Source organism: Nothoprocta perdicaria, unplaced genomic scaffold (assembly GCF_003342845.1).
Source record: "Nothoprocta perdicaria isolate Ctin4 unplaced genomic scaffold, notPer1 scaffold_18, whole genome shotgun sequence".
Classification (NCBI taxonomy): domain Eukaryota; kingdom Metazoa; phylum Chordata; class Aves; order Tinamiformes; family Tinamidae; genus Nothoprocta; species Nothoprocta perdicaria.
Window position 1 is genome coordinate 2251214 of NW_020454982.1, and position 18485 is coordinate 2269698.

Genomic DNA, 18485 nt, shown 5'->3' on the forward strand with positions numbered 1-18485 from the left:
AAAACCCGCTTGGATGCAGCCCTGTGCCACGTGCTCTAGGTGACCCTGCGTGAGCAGGGGGGTTGGACTCGATGACCTCTGAGGTCCCTTCCAACCTTCGGCATTCTATGATTCTATGATTCTATGATTCTATATTAAACTACTTGTATATATTTTATTAATCCTTATAAGGGACCTACTGCATTCCAGGGTCCATCTTTAAAGCTACAAGATGATTCTAAAATAATTGTAATGAAATTAATTATTTCAGATATGCTAGCCACCATAAAGCTATCAACAACATGTTATGCAAAATAAGAGCTACTGTCATCATTAATTATTCCTTATTATAACTAACTACTGGCATGCTTAATTGCCTGCACAAAGCAGAGTCAACTAGTACAAGTAACCTACATAGATGTCACTTCATAAAGAAATTGCAATTGCATGATATTAATTTCTGAATTTAGTGTTTAGTGTAACTGTTTGTTATGTGTGTGAGCTCATAAACTTGTGCCTAACTGCAAGCCTTTTGGGGCTGTACGTGCACCAAACCTAACGCTAGGCCATGCAGTCGTGGGCGATGCTCCAAGATGCGCCCCGCGCTTGCAGCCGCAGAGCAGTATCTGCCCAAAGTGTGTCAGTGATTGCAGTGACGGGGAACAGGACTGCTTAGGTTCAGCTGCTTCTCTGGGGGTTATGTATAGAGAGCCAAATTTACAAATACAGCCTTATGGTTTTGAAATGTAATTATCTAACGCTCTGCCATCTGCAACAGTGCCACATTTTCTTTCGTCTATTCGTTACATGGAAAGGTCTTTAGATTTCAAGTATCACTTTCCCTGCTCAGGGTTACATAGAGAATGCAGCTTTTTTTGTAAACTCATGCATAAAGTTCTATGTATAGCCATATATATCATAAACCATATGGGTAAATCACTGAGATGATTTATCACTAAAGAACAATACAGTTTTGTTAAAGAAAACAACCAAGGGCAGTTGAAAACCTGAAAATTCATCGTCAAAATTATGCTTTTATAAACACAACCAAATCCTTGTGAAAGATGGAAATATAGTGTGCAAGGGCCACGTGCTGATCGTCTTCTGGTTGCTTAGCAAAAGGCAGTTCTGGCTTCACTGGAATAATTTTTCTGTCATTCCATGCTCACCACCCACTTAGGCCCTTGAATAATATAAGAAACAAAAATGCACTGCACCTCACCTGCTAGTCTTTCTTGGCTGCCAAGTGTCTCTCAGACATTTGTCTATATTAGCATGGCTATATTATCACAGTTATAGTAGCCTCATTTGGGAACCTTATCCATTGCTCCTGGGCACTTAATCAAGACAATTATAATCTGACTAGCAGGAATTCATTGATTTTCATATTAGTCAATATGAAGATTACAGGGCAAAGCATTGCACAATGCCATCTTTTGGTTTCCAATCACATAGATGGTGATTTGAACCCAGGAATGAGGAAGAAAATTAATTTATACATTTTACAATGTACAATACACAATTTGTACAATATACAATATACAATTTATACAAAAGACCTTGGGACAGGACAATCTTCCTGCTGTGCACAAAATAAATGCCAGCATTCCCTGATAGAGCGGTGAATGCCAAATGAGACTCTCTTTCTCAAGTAAATCTCAAAAGGCTTCAACGGTCTGTTTTTAGCCATAGAAATAAGTACCCAGCTCTACTGTTATTCACCCATCATATACCCCTCAAGTACATTGATACATGCAAAGCCCAGGCAGATTTTATTTCTTTGCTCTGCATTACCTAAGACCTGACTCACTTTTCTATTGGCACTGGAGAATTTCTTGCACATCTGTGTTCATGGTCTTTGCATAACTGTCAGATTTCCTGGATTATTTCATTGACTTTAATGCAAGTGGTTTGTGCATTAATATTATCATTTGTGTGCTTTTGGCATTTGCTTGCCGGAAAGTTCTGTTGCAGGGAGTACTGTGAGGATGGCCCAGTCAGGGTGAATCAGGATGCATTGGTGGTGGTGGATAAGAGCTAAATTTGATTGCAGTAAGTGAAGAGTAATGGGTAGGAAGTTTGGGGAGGAACGGGGGATGGATCTACTGAAGTGAATCCTTGCTTGCCAAGGACTCAGAGGGGCAATTTGAAAAATCAAATATCTTGCTCTTACTTCAAAAAAAAATTCTGTGAGCATCATAGTATTTATCTCATTTGTTTCATCTCTTTTAGAAGAGAGTCTGTAGATTAATTAGGAGTTGTTTTCAAAAAGCCTTTTGAATATGAAAAGTGTTTTCCTTTATTGTTATCAGTTGGTCTTGCAAGTAATAAAAACTGTACCAATTTGAGCTCAAGAAAAGAAAATGTCTAAGAAAATCAATCCTGGCCTGCTTGGAATCACTTTGAGGCTTCTTTTTGGACAAAGAAGATGTCCTGTAGCTTATTCCCTGGACCAGGGAGGCTTTGCAGAGACTTGACAGATCCTTCCCATAGATGGTTTGATGGTTTCTTCTTGCTCCTTTTCTCTGAGATGTAGAGAACGGTGAGAGACTGAAGGCCTCTCTTGCTTCCCTCACGTTTCTCCCAGAATCTCGCTGCAAGACCACAGTGTATTCTCTGATTTCTTTCCTTCTCTCTCGTCACGTGTATTCGCTCTATTCTTGATGCGCTGTCAGAGCCCTGTGCTGTTAACTCGCTGCTCTTCCATGCTACGCGAGATCCCGAGTTTCAGTTTGGTAACAGCTCTCTTCCCATTTCGACAAGACAAGATCCTCACAGTTTTAGATTGCAAGGCAACAGATTTCACAGCTGCTTTGGCAATTACTGCAGTTTAAAAAGAATTGCTTTTTGTTACATTGTTTGCTTTTAAATGAAACTGCTGCTTTATTGGTCTTATTTGCATGTTCAAAAATTTTTGTCTGTGATTGTGTCTGAAAATTAGAAAACATGAACAGCAAGATTTTCTTGCAACACCAAAAGCTCAATTTAAAGGGGAAAAAAAAAAAGGCCTAAGATACACTGCAAGCCTGGGGGTAGGCAGTTTTCTACCTAGCTTCTCATGAGTGCTTTCTCATGAGATTGTTTGGATTTGAATCAGTCAATGAAAATGTATCAGGAATCTTTTTAGACCACTCCAACCTCATCAGAGTAGCTGTAGAATAACCTCCCTGCTTGAGTGATATCCCATTTATCTTTTTAAGTAATCTGTGGCTACATTTCAGGTTTTGCCAATCACTGAGGCATTAGCAAGCCCCACTACATTAACTTGTTCCTTTCAGAGAATATTTCTGCTGAGATGAAACCCGATGTGGATCTAATGCACGGAAAAGAGGGTGGGGAAAGGAAGACAAAATGCTCCTAAAATGTCCACCAAGGAAAACGTCATTGAAATCAAATCTGACTGTGTGCTTTCTCTGAGAGAGATAGTGGGAGTTTTGCAGTTGAGATGTAAATAAAGGAGCTTGCTCAGATGCTGGCAATGGTCTGAGACAGGGTGGGGATTTCAAGGAGGACTTTCCAGCCCTGCCATTCTGGGAGCCCTTCTGGGAGCAGCAAGGTTCTGTTGCTGCAGCTTGATGGCTGCTCATCCAAGGGTGTAAAATCGGAGCTTTATCAGAGCTTTTAATCAAAGCTAAATCAGAGCTTTATAAATTTACTGTAAATCTTTCATTTTTGTAGAGCAAAAGAGAATGTGTTTTAAATGGGCAAGAATGTTATTTTATTTGACTTTACATTATTTGTTTTGTTGTTTGTAGTCAACTGGCCTAGAAAGTATAGGGTAGGAATAAGGCCTAGAGCTTCATTAGTCCCCAGGACAAACTATGAATAAAGTATATTCTTAGAGAGTGTATTTACTCAGGTTCTTCCTGCTTCTCACTGTTGCAGACCTTAAAGAAATTAGTAGAATGTCTTAATTCTTGTTTTTGAACCCAAATAATATACATTAAGATTATGTAATACTTTTACATTATAAACAAGCCACATTGTGTTATATTTGTATTTTAAAACCTTTCAATGCACTTTTGCAAGCTCTTTACTCACTAATGACTTTTTTTTTTTTTTTTTCCACATCACCAGGAGTCTTTAATGACTGGAAAACTCAATGGATCATGTTTTTATAATCTAAGCTATTTTTATATTGACTGTGCGGTTAACACATGGAGGAGCTGTAAGTAAATGCATGATGAATTGGATTGCGACAGTCTGGAGGAAAGCAAAGTAATAATTTCATTTCTGTGGTGATTTGTGAAGCTTGTGGTACAATGCCAGAAAGACTAACGGAAATGCTTATGGATACATGGACTCCATTAATAATATTATGGATTACTCTCCTTCCTTCCATTTATATGGCTCCGATGAATCAATCTCAAATATTACCAAGTGGATCCAGTACAGAACTAAAGAGGCTAACTGAAGAACAGAGAGTTTTGAATCGTTCCAAGAGAGGCTGGGTTTGGAATCAAATGTTTGTATTAGAAGAATTTTCTGGACCTGAACCAATACTAGTTGGCCGGGTAAGGCAAGATTTGTTATTTCTCTGAATATGCAAATAGAGAGTATGTGAAGGTCTTCAGTCACTTGGATTATTCTAAACTGTTCAAATTTGAGATGCTCTGTCATTCTGAAATTCCTCTCTAATGTCTATAAACTTGTGCTTTAAATAGATGACTTTCTAGGGATTTGATTTTGTGGTTAACTACAGTGGGAAACTATGGGAAAGGCCGGGACTTCAGGGAATGAGATAAACTTCTGAACTTGCTGTCTACTAAACTTACTCATATTCCATTTTACAGCAGAAGTATAGGAGCATGTGCACATCCATATCTGAATATAATTAGTTCTCGTACTTTGTCAGCTGAAGATTCTTCACCAAAGCAGCTTTTGTAAAAATGATCCTGTTTATGTTCATTCAAAAAGAGTGCAATACTTACAGGTCATTTTCCACCTCCAGCCTGACTACACATAAGCATTTTATGCTCCAGGAATCTGCAAAAATAAAAAAAATGAAAACACATTAAAAGAAAGTGTGGCAAATTTGAAGTAGCTAGCCTGTATACTTTTAGAGAGATTTTGATGTGTATGTATATAAACAATATTATTGCCATATTATTTTATAGTCTACTTTCAAAGTTAGGAAGATGAAAATAGCACAGGGAAAATTACCGTGTTTTCATGTGTGCTCTAGCTTGTCTTTTGCCTTACCCTTTTGATTCCTGCTAGGAATTAGCTTATTTTGTGGCTCTGTTTTACCCTGAACCATTGAATCACTATTTCTAAAAAGAGATCATGGGTCATCGTATTATCAACAAACTTGGCTTGGTAAAGAAGTAACTGCTCCTAAATGCATGTTTGACTTTAAAGTTAGTAGTCGGGAACGCAGGGCATCTCCTTCATGAGACTGCAGTTTCCTTTGTTTATTCAAAGGGACTATTATTATTGCTATGTTTCTTAGCTGTTCAAATTGTGCAAAAAAAAAGTGAGAACAGATATCATGGATGTCATTTAATCTCAGGATGACTTTAGAAATTCTGCATAGTATATGACATAATATACAGGAGTGGCAATGGCCACTCTGTAAAGAGAAATCTGTGGTTTATTATACAACTCAGACTTAAGTATTCTTGTAGTCATTGTCTGTGTTTATCACCCTCCTTACTTTTTGGCTTATTTTTCTTTCCTGAGGTTGCTATAGGCACTTTCAAACTCCGTTGTAGTCATTGGGAATAGAGGTGCTCGGCATCTTTCAGAGCTGCTCTTAGCCCTTCCTGACTTGAAAGCAGCAGCTCCCTCTTTCATGGTTCTTGGCAATCCTTACTCTCAAAACTTGAAGGTGTGCGGAATGTCACAAGGAAAATGCGCTCCTCCTTCTCAAAGCTGGGCTGTGACATTTTTGGTTGCTCTCATCCTCATTGGTTTCTTATCCATTGCAATTTAAAAATAACCTCCTTTTCAGAATTCATGGTAGATTTGCACTCTCTTGCCTAGTTCCTCCTCATCTCTTTCTTTTTTCTTTTCTTTTTTTTTTACTTGAATTCTTCTTTCAACCTTTCCATTTTACCCCCTGCCAATGGCTTTCGCACAGCTGGAGGACTCCTTCATTCTGTGGCCTTATTAAGTGTTTTTGTGCCATACGACATATGATCATTTTGGCCATACATTCGAATGAATGAATGGCACTCAGTAGAATATTTTACAGCAAGTTACTGTAAAAAGACTTAAAACTGTGGAGAGAATGGTACCACACAAGTAGGCTGCTTCAGTTTTGGGGCCAGATCTGCTTTGTGTAGTTATACGGGTAGTGTGGTTCTTGCTCTCATGTTACACCTTTAAAGTACAGGCATAATCTCCAAACAAGTGCAATACTTGACAGCTCAGCGACATCAAAGGGAACATTCTTGAGGAAAATCTAATTGTATGGATCTGACTTGTTGTTTTGCCTGATCTTGCACTATTGTAGGGTGTTAGCTGGTGTTTTTCTCATAGTAGTATATGTATTGTACAAACAGATAATTAGAAACTTTAGGTAAGTGAAGCAGAAGTTGATATGTATTTTCTATATGTGTATAAATACACTTTTCTAGAAACCTACAAAATAATGAGCCTAGTTTTGTTCACAATGCACAAAGGCAGTTTTACAGCCCAAGATTTACATCTCTTTTTCTTTATTTTTGCTTCATCCATACTAACAGCAGTGCACCTTGCCAGCTTGTTGCACCTTCCCGAGCATCCCCTACCTCAGCCCAGCGGTGCAGATTCAGGGACGCTGTGGGTCCCTGTGGATGGGAGTAGCTAGGCAGAACCTTTGCTCCTCTGCTGCCCCTTTTTGCGCTCTGCAGCAGATGCACTGCAAAATCAGCACACAGAGGGAACATAAAAGAGCATAAAGATCACCAAGTTTTTCAGTTTTTCTTATTCTCTGACCACTAAATGAATCAGTAATTAAGCCCAGACACAAAAGAACCACTAATAGTTCTTTAGATCTGTGCCATTTCTGTGGTACTTCTCTTGGAGGACTTCCCAACATCTCGCAGAACTTCTGAGGCTGCTCTCCAGCTACCTCTTCCTAGTCCCAAGGCCCCATTTTGCAGTGATGTTCTCCCTGCTGAGAGATCCATCAAATGGGCTGAGCTGGGAGGAGCACCCTGGTGTTGGCAGCACCTGAGGAGCTGGTGGCACCAGCTGCTGTGCAGGTGTCACTGATGGAAGGGCTGCGAGTTGCTCTGAAAAGCCAGCAAAGGGGAGAAAACAACCCAGGGGTAGCTATTGAGCCTTAGGAGGAGTGTGGTCGTTTCAGCTTTTTTGCAATCTCAGGTAGTTTTTTTTTTTTTTTTTTTTTTTTTTTTTTTTTTTTTTTTTTTTTTTTTTTTTTTTTTTTTTTTTTTTTTTTTTTTTAACATTGATTGTGGAGCTTTTCCTTCCTTCTTTCTGTCTCATGTGGCTTGCAAATTGTGACTCTTACGTGTAAATTCTTGTAGGCGGCTTCTGAGGTCGGGGAGCTTGGCAGCTCCTGCCCTAGAGACTGATGAGGATTTTTGCCTTGTTATGTGGGGTTTAGGATCAGGCCTTTAGAGGATAAATATTTTTTCTATAGGAGGAGCAACAGAGAGCTATGATGTTTTCAGCCTGGCGCTTCAGGCTGTGCTGCTGCAAAAATGGAACCTGCAAATGCAGAGAGCACTTATAAATAGCTTCAAGCTGTATGTTCTGCAAAATACATGCTTTATGCAGGCTTTGATTTCCCTGCCAACATACATTTTATCCCTTAACAAGGAAATGGTGAAATCTCACTGCTTTAAGTTTGCAAATAGTTTTATGAACTCTGAGGGATACATATATGCAAAGCAAACAAGGTTTTCAATTATAAAAAACTTTCTGTATGTTTTCCTTGTTCCGGTATTGAGCTTGTGATTATGATGGGGCTGCTGAAAATACTGTTCTACTGACTGATAAAAACAGAATTGTGTGCAGCTCTAAGGATCTCATTACTTCAGGGATGAATTATGTACTATTTCACTAAGTGGAAGAAATCATTGTGAAAAGTAAGTGTAGTAAAGCCTTTCAGAGGCTATTATATCATCCCATGTTCACGCATTCTTAAAGGTTTCATACTTAAAACTATAGAACTCCATGGTATACACTTTCCCTCTGTTTCCTTCTGTTAATTTTTTTTTTACTCTCTGATTTAAATATGTCCCATAAAATATTTAAGACTTGACGTGTTGCAAAGTCAACATCAATTTCTGAACCCTATGTTTTTGTTGGCTTGCAACTGAGGTTATATACTATAATTTTTATAAAATAATGCATTTCAGCTTCTGGGAACTTATTTTTCTACTCTAATTTTAACAGAAATTGCTAATTGCCCCTGCCTTTTGCTTGCTTCTGCAGGAGGAGAGATGACTGTACTTCACACTGTGTCCCTGTTTACATGGTCTAAATCCTGCTCTGTCAGCAGGAGTCGAAGTAGCTCTGAAAAAATCTTTGTAACCAAGTATTGCTGAAAAAGCCACTAAATAGTGTACTCCATTTTATATAGGCTTGATAAAAGCAGAGTTTTTAAATTAATATTCCCAAGTCTGCACAAATCTCATTTGTTTCTTTTTAACTACAAACTCAACAAACTCAAAAAAAAAAGAAATCTGGAATGCCACCAACTTGAGTACAAACAATTTGATTAAAGTGAGCCAAGAGCATTTATGAATTTTTAATGCAATGTAAAAATCATTTAACTTATTAGCTTATTCTGCTAATGAACAAGAATATACCTATATTGAGAATCTCAGGTCACATTTCTGTGCATTTCTGGGAATGTAGCTGACAAGGTTTGAATACTTTCATGATTCCTGTCCTCCAGTCTAGGGGCATGCTATAAGCATAATTTGAGTAGGGTTATGATACAGAACACCTGGATATCAGCCTACACAGCTGGCCTGATGATACCTCTGAAGAGCCCTTTCATCAGAGAGCAGAGCTGCCTGTGCTGCCTTCTCCCTTTCTGCTTCGTGCTGCTGGAGCAGGAGATGGAGGACGTGGCACGTCCGAGCGTGGAGCACACGGGGCTAAGGCAGTCTGAAGGCAGCCTCTTTCTGAAGCCTCCATAGGCTGCAAGCCACAAAACACCAGCCAGCCTCTGAGCCATCTGCACTTTCTTTATTAAAACGGGAACGTTTTCTTGCCTGTGACTGGCAGCCACATTTTAGATTGCATAAAAACATTTTTAAATGGTGTGTATATATGATGAATATTATTACACTGTGTCTGATGAGGCATTTACATTTCTTGTTGCTGCCTTAACGTTATCATCACTAAGATTTCCTTGTGATATTTTTGTGAAGCCATGCAGATTTCTAAATTTCCTGGAAAAAAAAAAGTAGATAAAGTTGAGGGTTTTCTTTTTTCTTTTTCTTCATGAAGAATTAAAAGCTTGTATAATTTTTTTCAATACGTTGATCTAAACACTTCTTTTTTTTTTTTTTTTTTTTTTTTTCTTCTCATTGAGTTGAAATGTTTAAGTATGGAAAATACTAAAGTGATAGTATGAAGAAATTGAGAGGCTTCCATGTGATCACCTACTGATACGTGAATTCTGTTTGGGCTTCCCAGTGTTGCTTTTGCAATTGCCTTCAGTGGTAGGGTCCCATCTGGTGCCTGAACTGCACGTGCAAAGGCAGCTAGTGGCAATTGCCATGTTGTGTTTCCTTGCTAGGGGTTCTGAGCGTGGCCAACATCTTGTGCAGGGCACTGAGAAGCCACCAGAGAAACTCATGGGAGTGGTGACCTCCTGTAAGTAATGGGGCACAAGTTTCAGAGCAGAAAGGTGGAAAGTTCCCATCTCAGCGCTGTTGTCAGGTGCTGATATGATGTTCTTCAGTTTTCTGAGACTCAAGTGTGGGAGGTATTTAATGCAGACCTGCAGGATGTGCAGGCTTCCAGAGAGAACGCTGGAGCTGAAGGGAGTGATACCTGCGGGGCTGAATTACTTTTGAGAAAGGTCAGCTTTTTAGCTCGTGCACAAATTCAGCAAGGTTTTATATATATATATATATATGTTAATTACCCATTCACAGTAATCACAAGAAAAAAATGGTCTGTACATGAAAATAACAGGAAACAGTTTGCAAGGTTTTATACCTTGAAAGTTCTGTTTACAAGGCTGTTCCTTAGGAAAAGGAGAGAAGAAGAGGCGAGCTGGGGGGGGGGGATGCCTTTTGTGTGCTGCAGACCCAAGCACTTCGCAGCTGAGGGTTTTGTTTTTGATGAAGCCAGGGGTGCTGATGCTGTGCACGTTAATCTTTGGGTGTGAAACAGTCAGCTTCCTTGCAGAAATAGCTTACTGCAGTCAGTATTTTAGTATTTAAATGTAACTATTACTTAAAAACAATGTGGGGCACATGAAACTGAAAATATAGACCCTTTTCCTAAAGCTATTTATGCAAATATTTGCATTTGAGTAACCTCTTTATGATCCCTGGGGAACACCTGTAGTAATCCTGTGGTAATGTCTGTAATTACCTGTGGCAATATAGAACTTTTTTTCCTAAGCACTTTCTACTAAAGATTTCCCCTTCCATAACTTCTTTCAAAGCTTTTATTTTACAGCAGCCATGCCAGCAGCTAAGAAAAAGTAAGCGTGGCTCTCCCCGGAGACTATCAATGCCATTCCTGAATTAACCGGAGGAATCATTAGGAGCAACATAAGAAGTCCCTTTTCTTGTTCCAAGGTCTGAGCTCAATAACTCTGCTGCACACCCAGCCCCTGGTGAATAGAAGCCGAGCTGCTAGGGAGCGTTTGGGCTTCGTGTGCCGTTAGATCCTCTCAATGAGGGGGAAAGCAGGGAAATAAAGGACTGATTCAGGGGGTACCGCTGAAGGCAAGGAGCCCAGACGTAGGCAGAAACAGCAACATTTATTGCTTAGCCGAGCGCCCTGGTCATCTTCTGGCTTAACTCCAGAAACTATTTTGTCTAATTTTCTTTTCACTTGCTGAGAGAGTTACCTGCATGGAATGGGGCTTTTGTTACCAGATGAGGAGAGAGGAATTTTAGTGTGGTGGTGGGTGTCTGCAGATGAAGTGCATTTAGGATACAGGCAGAGTCCTACAGCCAGGAGAGGGGAATTCGAGCAAACCACAGTGGTTTTTTATCACTTTGGGGTTTTTTTTTTTTTTTTTTTTTGGATTTTCAGGCTACAAGCATCATTAGCAACTATGACATGTTCTTGATCTAAGAATTCGTTGTATTAAAATGAACGAGGATAAATATTTTTGGATTAATCTGGGATGATCTGCAACAGAAGTCATGCTGATTCTGTATGCTAAAGCATGATACAAAATCCTGAGAACTTGGCATTTCTCAACTTAGAGCCTGATGCAAAATGTAACATTTTTATAGAAAAAGTTTTCTAAATATAATTACCAGCATATTTACTATTCTCTTTTCACTCTCTCTCTCTCTTTTGAAAGCATCTGTTCTGTAGGCAACCTGTTCTCTTATTATGCAGTGTGATGCATTTAATGTAGATCATTGGCACCGTCTGTGATTTCTCTTATTGTCCTGTCATAGGGACAAGAAAGTACAACGTCCAGAGGCAAAATACTTGTCTGTCCTCCTTCATACAAAATCATCTGAAAAAAGACTTAATGCCAATATGGCATTTTAAATTTTTTACTATATTTTTGCTAATTAATTGGCCTTCATTGTTGCTCAGAGATTAGGTGAACTACAAGCAAGTGTTGATCTAAATATACAAGGATTTAAACTTGCTTTATGTTCAGTTTTCCTATAAATAACCAGATGTTACCTAAATCATTTAAAGCACATACCAGGATTTCAGCTGGCAGGAGAAGGTGCACAGAGAGAATTGAGCTTTAAGCCAGAGGGATTTTTTAGGGACTTGGTTCTTGTTTTGTGAATTCCTGCAAAGGTTGTACATACTCCCAGAGCACTTGTGGGGGCATTTTTATCAAGTCAGCTACAGTGTATATAAGAAATGGTACATTTGGAGGGTAGGGGAGAAGGCTGTTGATACTGCTATTTGTATAACATAAGCCCTAGCCAAATTGTTTGTGCTACAGATTTCTTTTTTTTTTTTTTTTTTTTTTAGGAGGCAATGCCAGCTTCAGAGAGGCTGCTGCCCAGGTGGGATACACAGGCTGCAGCTGAGGATGAAAACACAAACACAGAAAGTGTAGGCAGGTGATTTAAATTATCTGCAGTTGTGCCTCAAGTCCATGGCATAGCTGTGAGCAGCAGCTAAGCTAAGCATTTTGTGAATAAATGTTTCTATCTCAGTCACGTGCGCTGTGCACGAAGGCCGTAATACACAGTTCCCTGTGGGACAAAGTCTGAGAGAAAACAAACCAAAATTTTGCTCCGCGATTTAGGCTGAAAGTCCAGCCTGGAGCCAATGGGATTACTACAGTGCATGGAATGAGTTATTTAAATTACTATTTTATACTTATAAGGTGAAGAAAATGACTATGACTGAGTCAGTATTTACTCCAGCTGACATCTCATATGCAGAATCAGAATACTTTATTCTGCAAATTGCAGAAAGGCTAGAAAACATAGGAGCTATTTCCCCACTCTGAAATAGCCCAATGTGGTTTCATCTTGTTTCCAAACTCGTTTCTTTGTGCAAGGAAAGCATTGATATCATCTTAATAAGGCAGGCTGGCAGCCTGCAAGGTTGCAAATACTGATTCTTCTCATAGCCCATTATATATTTAAGGCCTCTAGAGCCTCTGTAGTGGAGTAGGATCTAGGCTGGAGTGGGTCAAAGTAACCAACCATAGGGGCCTTTTTCTTGGTAAACTTCTGACATTAATGACCATGATAGTCCTCAGAATACACAAAAATTAATATCCCCATGAGCCACTAGCAGAAGAAATCTCTTAAGATCATTTGAGAATTCTCTAGGAGACTAATAATCCAGTAATATTTATTTCTTTCTGTATTATTTTTTCTGCCACTTAACTTTTAAGTTCCTTGTCTCTATTACGCCCTGTAACATGTTATGCAGTTTGGATTTCTGCTTTGTTGAAGTGCTTTGGGGACTAAGAGAAAGAGGTATCTGAATACTTTGCCTTGCTTCAGATGCAAGAGGTCAAATTCCATTCAGATCCTGCTGGGAAAGTCACAAGGGACTATGTCTCAATCCAGTTTAATGCACAGACCTTTATATAGTGCCTATGAGGGCAAGGAGACAAAAGAAAAAGCCAGGATGGCTGTATGGAGGTGAAAGCTGATGTGCAGATGGCTATGTGCACCCAAGTTGGTGGATGTATCTAAGGGAATATAAAGAGAGTTGCTGCTAAAAAGAGGGAATGGCAATAACTGGTTGTGGATGTGTTTCATTGGTGAAACCTGTTGTTTTTTCCTTAGTGAAGTGAGCAGAGGAGGATAAAAAAAAAACAGCCCTCATAAAGCTTTCTATCTGTATGGACTAGTCCCTGTAATTTTGATGCCCTTTGGCATACTTTTAGGAATTCTGTTAACCTCTTCTGTGCTGATGGTAACATCGTAGTTGATGTGGCAGTATCGTGAGTTGAATTTCCAAAGAAATGCACCAAAGATAATTTTGCATAGTGTGCCAGGTTGTGCTTTGCAGCAGGAAAAGAGCTGCAGCTATGAAAAATTTTCTTTGTTGCTCGTGCCTGTACTGTATTGTATGTGGTAGCTTAAATATTCACTAGGGCATCTCAGAAATAATTGAGATATCACTTCATAGGAGAATCAAGAAGTGATAATGAGACATACTTTAATTTCTAGAAGTCAAGGTTTTTTTTTTTTTATTATTCTATACCTAGCATGGGTTCTATTGCAAATGCAGCTCTGCTCACTAGGAATGTGTGAAATGAAATAATTTAAATGCAGGAATATCTATCTGATGTATTTCTAAATCTCCGTTCTTTTCAACTGATTCCTAATAGGCAAAAATTTCTTATTAAGCTTGTTTTTAGAGCCATATGGTTTTTTTGTCTGTCAAATAAAAGCTGATATACATTCTTTTACAGGAATTAATGATGGGCTTTATTAGTAGGAAAGATAGTCTTGTATATAATGTATCATACCTGTGATGTATTACAAAATTGTACAGAGCTTTGTCCTGAATACTGTTCTGGCCTTTCGTTAAGAAAAGCAGGAAGAACAGTCAATGGTCTCGTATTAATATTTTTCTCTTCCTTTATTGTAGCTTTAGGTACATTGCACTCTCAGTAATTATCTCATTCATAATCCTCTATCACTTGTAATATTTTCTGCATCTCATGAAGCGTAATTGGAAAATATTTTCTTTGGATGTACAGAATTTCTATTCTCTCTTTAATATAACTTTACCCAAGAGTACCTGGTCTAGGAAAAAATGAGCAAGCATAACTTTATACAGGCAATGAAATCTCTCAAATGTTGGCATATGCTTCTTTATCTCCATGGGACCAAAAGTTAACCTTCAAATAGACCAAAGCATTGAGAGAATTTCAGAGCACAATTAGAACTCAGATGAGCTTGTAGGAGACTTGAACAGAAGTGCTACTTTGAGTAATTAACACTATATTTCTTCTGCAGCATACTCTATTTCATTAATACTGAACTGCAGAATATATATAAGATTGAGTGTATGTATGACTACATATATGACTTATATGTACAGATAAAGATATGTCTAATATGTCTATCATCAGACAAAATAACAAGGATGAATGATAGAAACTAGGTAAAATAGTTAATAGGGATACAAGCCGCTGTTCAGTTCTCTGTTGTTGTGGGCAGAGGATTCTTGAGTCTCTACTTGATCTACATAATAAAATGTGGGTTGAGGAAATTTTCATCCTGTTTGCTTAAAAGTTAGCTATATGATTCTGTAAATTAGGCCCTCTGTGAGAGCGTGTTTGTATATTTTTATATCTCAGTGAGGTGCAAGGCTGAGATACGTGCAAACAGAGGGGCTGGCAGCAGTTAGTTGTTTCAGGACTAGAGATACAGCGTGGATTTAAAAGTGCTGCTAGTGATCCAAGTCACTGTTTGACTCTAAGAAAGCATCAGCTAGTGCCTATATTAATGTGAGATAATTGACCTGGACCTGACCTGGCACATAATTGACCTGAGAGCGTTTAAGAAATAATTTTCTAATCCTCTCATGCCACTTCTTCTTTATAGGTGTGATATGACCTCTAACATTCCTGACTTTCCTCTCCATGTTCTTTAAACCATACTTCAGTCAGTTTTCTGTCAAGTTCTTTTTAATATTGTTCAGTGTTTCATTTGCTCTTGTAAAGCTTTGAGCTTGCCTGAAAATCAGGCCCTGCAGCTGAGGGAGAGTGTATTTGTACAACTTGTCACGTCTTAAGGCTTGATATTACATTCAGTTTTAGAAATAGAATTTTAAAAAATAATGAAAATATGGCCTGAGAGCGCAGACGCTCTAAATGCCAGAGCAGTGGAGTCAGAGGTGTGGGGTGCTCGTTTACGTGTGGGAGAACATGTGCCCTGCCAGCTCCCTCAAGAGATTCTCTGCAAGTTGCACAAACACTTTGTATCACTTGCGGATTCACAAATGGTGCCATATGCCATTTTCCAGCTATATTTTGTTTTGCTGCTACCAAAATGATATTTTTGATACTCATGTTGAGTTTAAGTTATTTACCCGTTAATGTCTTTCTGAGCATTTTATTATTCACTGGGTCAGCTTCAAAAGGTTCATAAACTTAGTGGCAGGATTTCTAATATAAAAATATGCAGCCTTCTCTCTTGTCCAGCTAATCATTATTGTTACTTAAAATACTAACCAACCTTAAAAGTTATGGGACTTGCACTATTGAGAATAAGAATTTCTGAAAATTTGTTCCTTTCTAAATTTGAGATGAATATTTGAGTATTGTGTATTTGAGACGAATAGAGCCTGTATACTATTTTATTCATTTTTCTTTAAAAGATCTATTTTTTCTTGAAATGCTATCTGAGTTTGGTGAAGCATTTGCATTACAGCACATATTTTATTATAAAGTACTTTCACTTAGCCATGCACATGTGTAGCAGGGAATGTGCTGCTTCTCTAAGAGTTCATCTTAATTCATTATATTGAACTCATATAGCATAAAGATGTGATGCACTTGACTGAGAAACTGGGAATATACACTCGGAAATGCAGTTGTCTGTACCCTTCGATGATACAGTCACTCTTGGTATCTATGTTGGCTTTTCAAATGCAATGAGGGGAAGGCTGTAATAGCAACCCAACGCTTGTGACTGGGCGAGCTCCTGCCTGCCGCTAAGAGCTGGGATATGAATGGACATCATGGGAGACTGGCCTGGTTCTCATGAAAACAGGTCTTCACAGTATGAGCTTGTGAATCTACTTAGTGCAAACGAGTTTCTGCTTAAACTTTAAAAATGATGCTTCACTTACAAAAATTAATACAAAAATTGTATTCAAAAACTGTTAGGGAGCCTTATTACATCTTCCTGGATCTCAGAACTAAGGCAAAACCCATTGATTATGGGAGCCCATAGTGAAAACAGAGGATAAGATACTTGACCATCTTTGAAAATACCAAGATCATTTAATGAAACCTTTTTATAATTATTTTGCCCTCTTAGGACTTTTTTTCCCACAATATAGGTCAGCTACACCCAATTGCTACACAAATGGAAGCAATGCCTTATAACAAAGTAGAGTCTGAGCCTCCTTTAAATTCACACTGGTAGAGATAAATTTGCCCGAATTTGGTGTCATGATACCTAGTCATGCATGATTCCAAGGCTCATTGCCAAGTTTTGATTTCCAGTCTGCCAGCTGTACTGTGTGCTGCCCAACTCATTCAAACCGTATGTCTTGAGCAAACAATCAGCAAAGTGTGTTTAAGGCTCTCAAAAGTACCGCATTAGCAGCAACTCAACCAGCTGTATGAGCTGCAGATTAATTTGGATGAAAACTTACTCCTCCAAAACTGATGTTTTGACTGTTTAATCTATGCATTTGCATCTGGGGCTATAGCGACAATTTCATACTATCTGCAAGATATTATTGGAATTCCTTTTAGGCTTTTAAAGATTTTCTAGGAACAGCAAGTTCTATTACTAGTCTCTCTGCAGCTTAAAAGGAGCCAGTCTTTCACAGAGCCACCCTAAGCCTTTGGAAGGTGCTTTCTACATCCTCTCCAAAGAGTCATGGTCAGAGTAGACCTCATGCTTGTGCCATGAAGAAAATGAAAAATATATGTATCTTTTTTTCTTCCATAGATGGCTTTGGTTATGCTCAGCCTGGATGAATCACTGGCCTCTGGCTATTTGCAGGATCATGTCAAGACTTCATTGGCAATGATTGTCATATAAACTTGGTTGTATGTGCTGTGCGAGTCCTGAATTGCGTGGAGCCTGGTTTGTCTGTATCCCTGCTGTACTTTTTTGCCTTGCTGAAATGGATTCTCATGCTTGTATTCATGCAACTATAGATCAGTATTATCTGCATGTTTGTAATAACACGTGAAAATGAAACTAAGGTGATAACACTGCTGTTTTGCCTGGTAGAAAACGCCTTCTTCTCAACTGTGATCATATTTTACAATCCTGATTATTATTTCTTTGGATTCAATTTTTGGAAGATTTAAAAAGAGAAAGCAATGCATACTTTTATCAATATCTCTGAATTAAAATGAAATATTTTGCCTTGAGCATTCTTAGCTAAATAAAAGGTGATAGCAAGTATATTGTGAATAAAACATTCTCATAGTCTCTTCCAACCTACATAGGTTTATAGGTTTCTGCTGTTCACCCTTTGAAATACGCTATCTACAGAAACTAGTATGACGACTAATAGCATAGAAAAGTAATTTATCCTACTGGAGTTAGTTGCAAGTTTTTTACACTTACAATTATGCCAAGATAAGGCATAACAAGGCAAAGAAATTCAGTCCACTTCTGCAGTAGTTAAACTAATATTAGTACTATTACCATAAAAAAAAATTTCATTATTAGAGCAGCAGAAAGCTTGGCAGGCTGTTGTTATCGTATTTATCTGTTGAGAAATGTGCAAGAAGTTCTAAAACATAGAAACAAATGACAAGAAGATAGCTGCCACCCTGAAACGCGTAGAGCATATGCAGCAGATGTATCATTGTTTATCCTCTGTTGCCATGGGTCTGTATCTCATCACAGGCCTAGAGCCTTTATAAACAGTGATGTGATTCAAGTCCATTGACTCGCATCCCAGGTTTCTTTGACTTGGCTTTCCAGGTTAGGCTTAGATGCAATATGTCTTGGATTAGTACAAGATACCTCACTGTTCTAAATAACTAAATATTAATGTGCCTTTTCACCCTTGAAGAAATTTTGGGTAATTGCTGTCACTCAAATGTTGGTCCTTCGGATTAATGACTCCAAGCATTTAGTTTAAGACAATAGCAGAGACTTGGAGCTTTACAGTTTCCTACTTGATATGAATATGAGTTTGTAAGGGTCATCTGGAAGTTGGGGTGTGGATCCCTGAGGAAGTATTCCTACAGTGCTAAG

General features: G+C 38.5%; 1 protein-coding gene and 1 long non-coding RNA gene across 2 annotated transcripts in view; both read left to right on the forward strand.

The window, feature by feature from the left end:
* The window catches only part of LOC112944996, a 17492-nt gene extending 13351 nt beyond the window's left edge, over nt 1-4141 (forward strand). The window contains exon 2 of the long non-coding RNA XR_003248905.1: nt 4057-4141. This is a non-coding gene — a long non-coding RNA (uncharacterized LOC112944996). The remainder of the gene's footprint in view (nt 1-4056) is intronic.
* Nucleotides 4142-4230: 89 nt separating this feature from the next.
* The window catches only part of CDH8 (cadherin 8), a 107088-nt gene continuing 92833 nt past the window's right edge, over nt 4231-18485 (forward strand). The window contains exon 1 of the mRNA XM_026036514.1: nt 4231-4493. Within this exon, the coding sequence (XP_025892299.1) occupies nt 4242-4493 (252 nt within the window). The 5' untranslated portion in view covers nt 4231-4241. The remainder of the gene's footprint in view (nt 4494-18485) is intronic.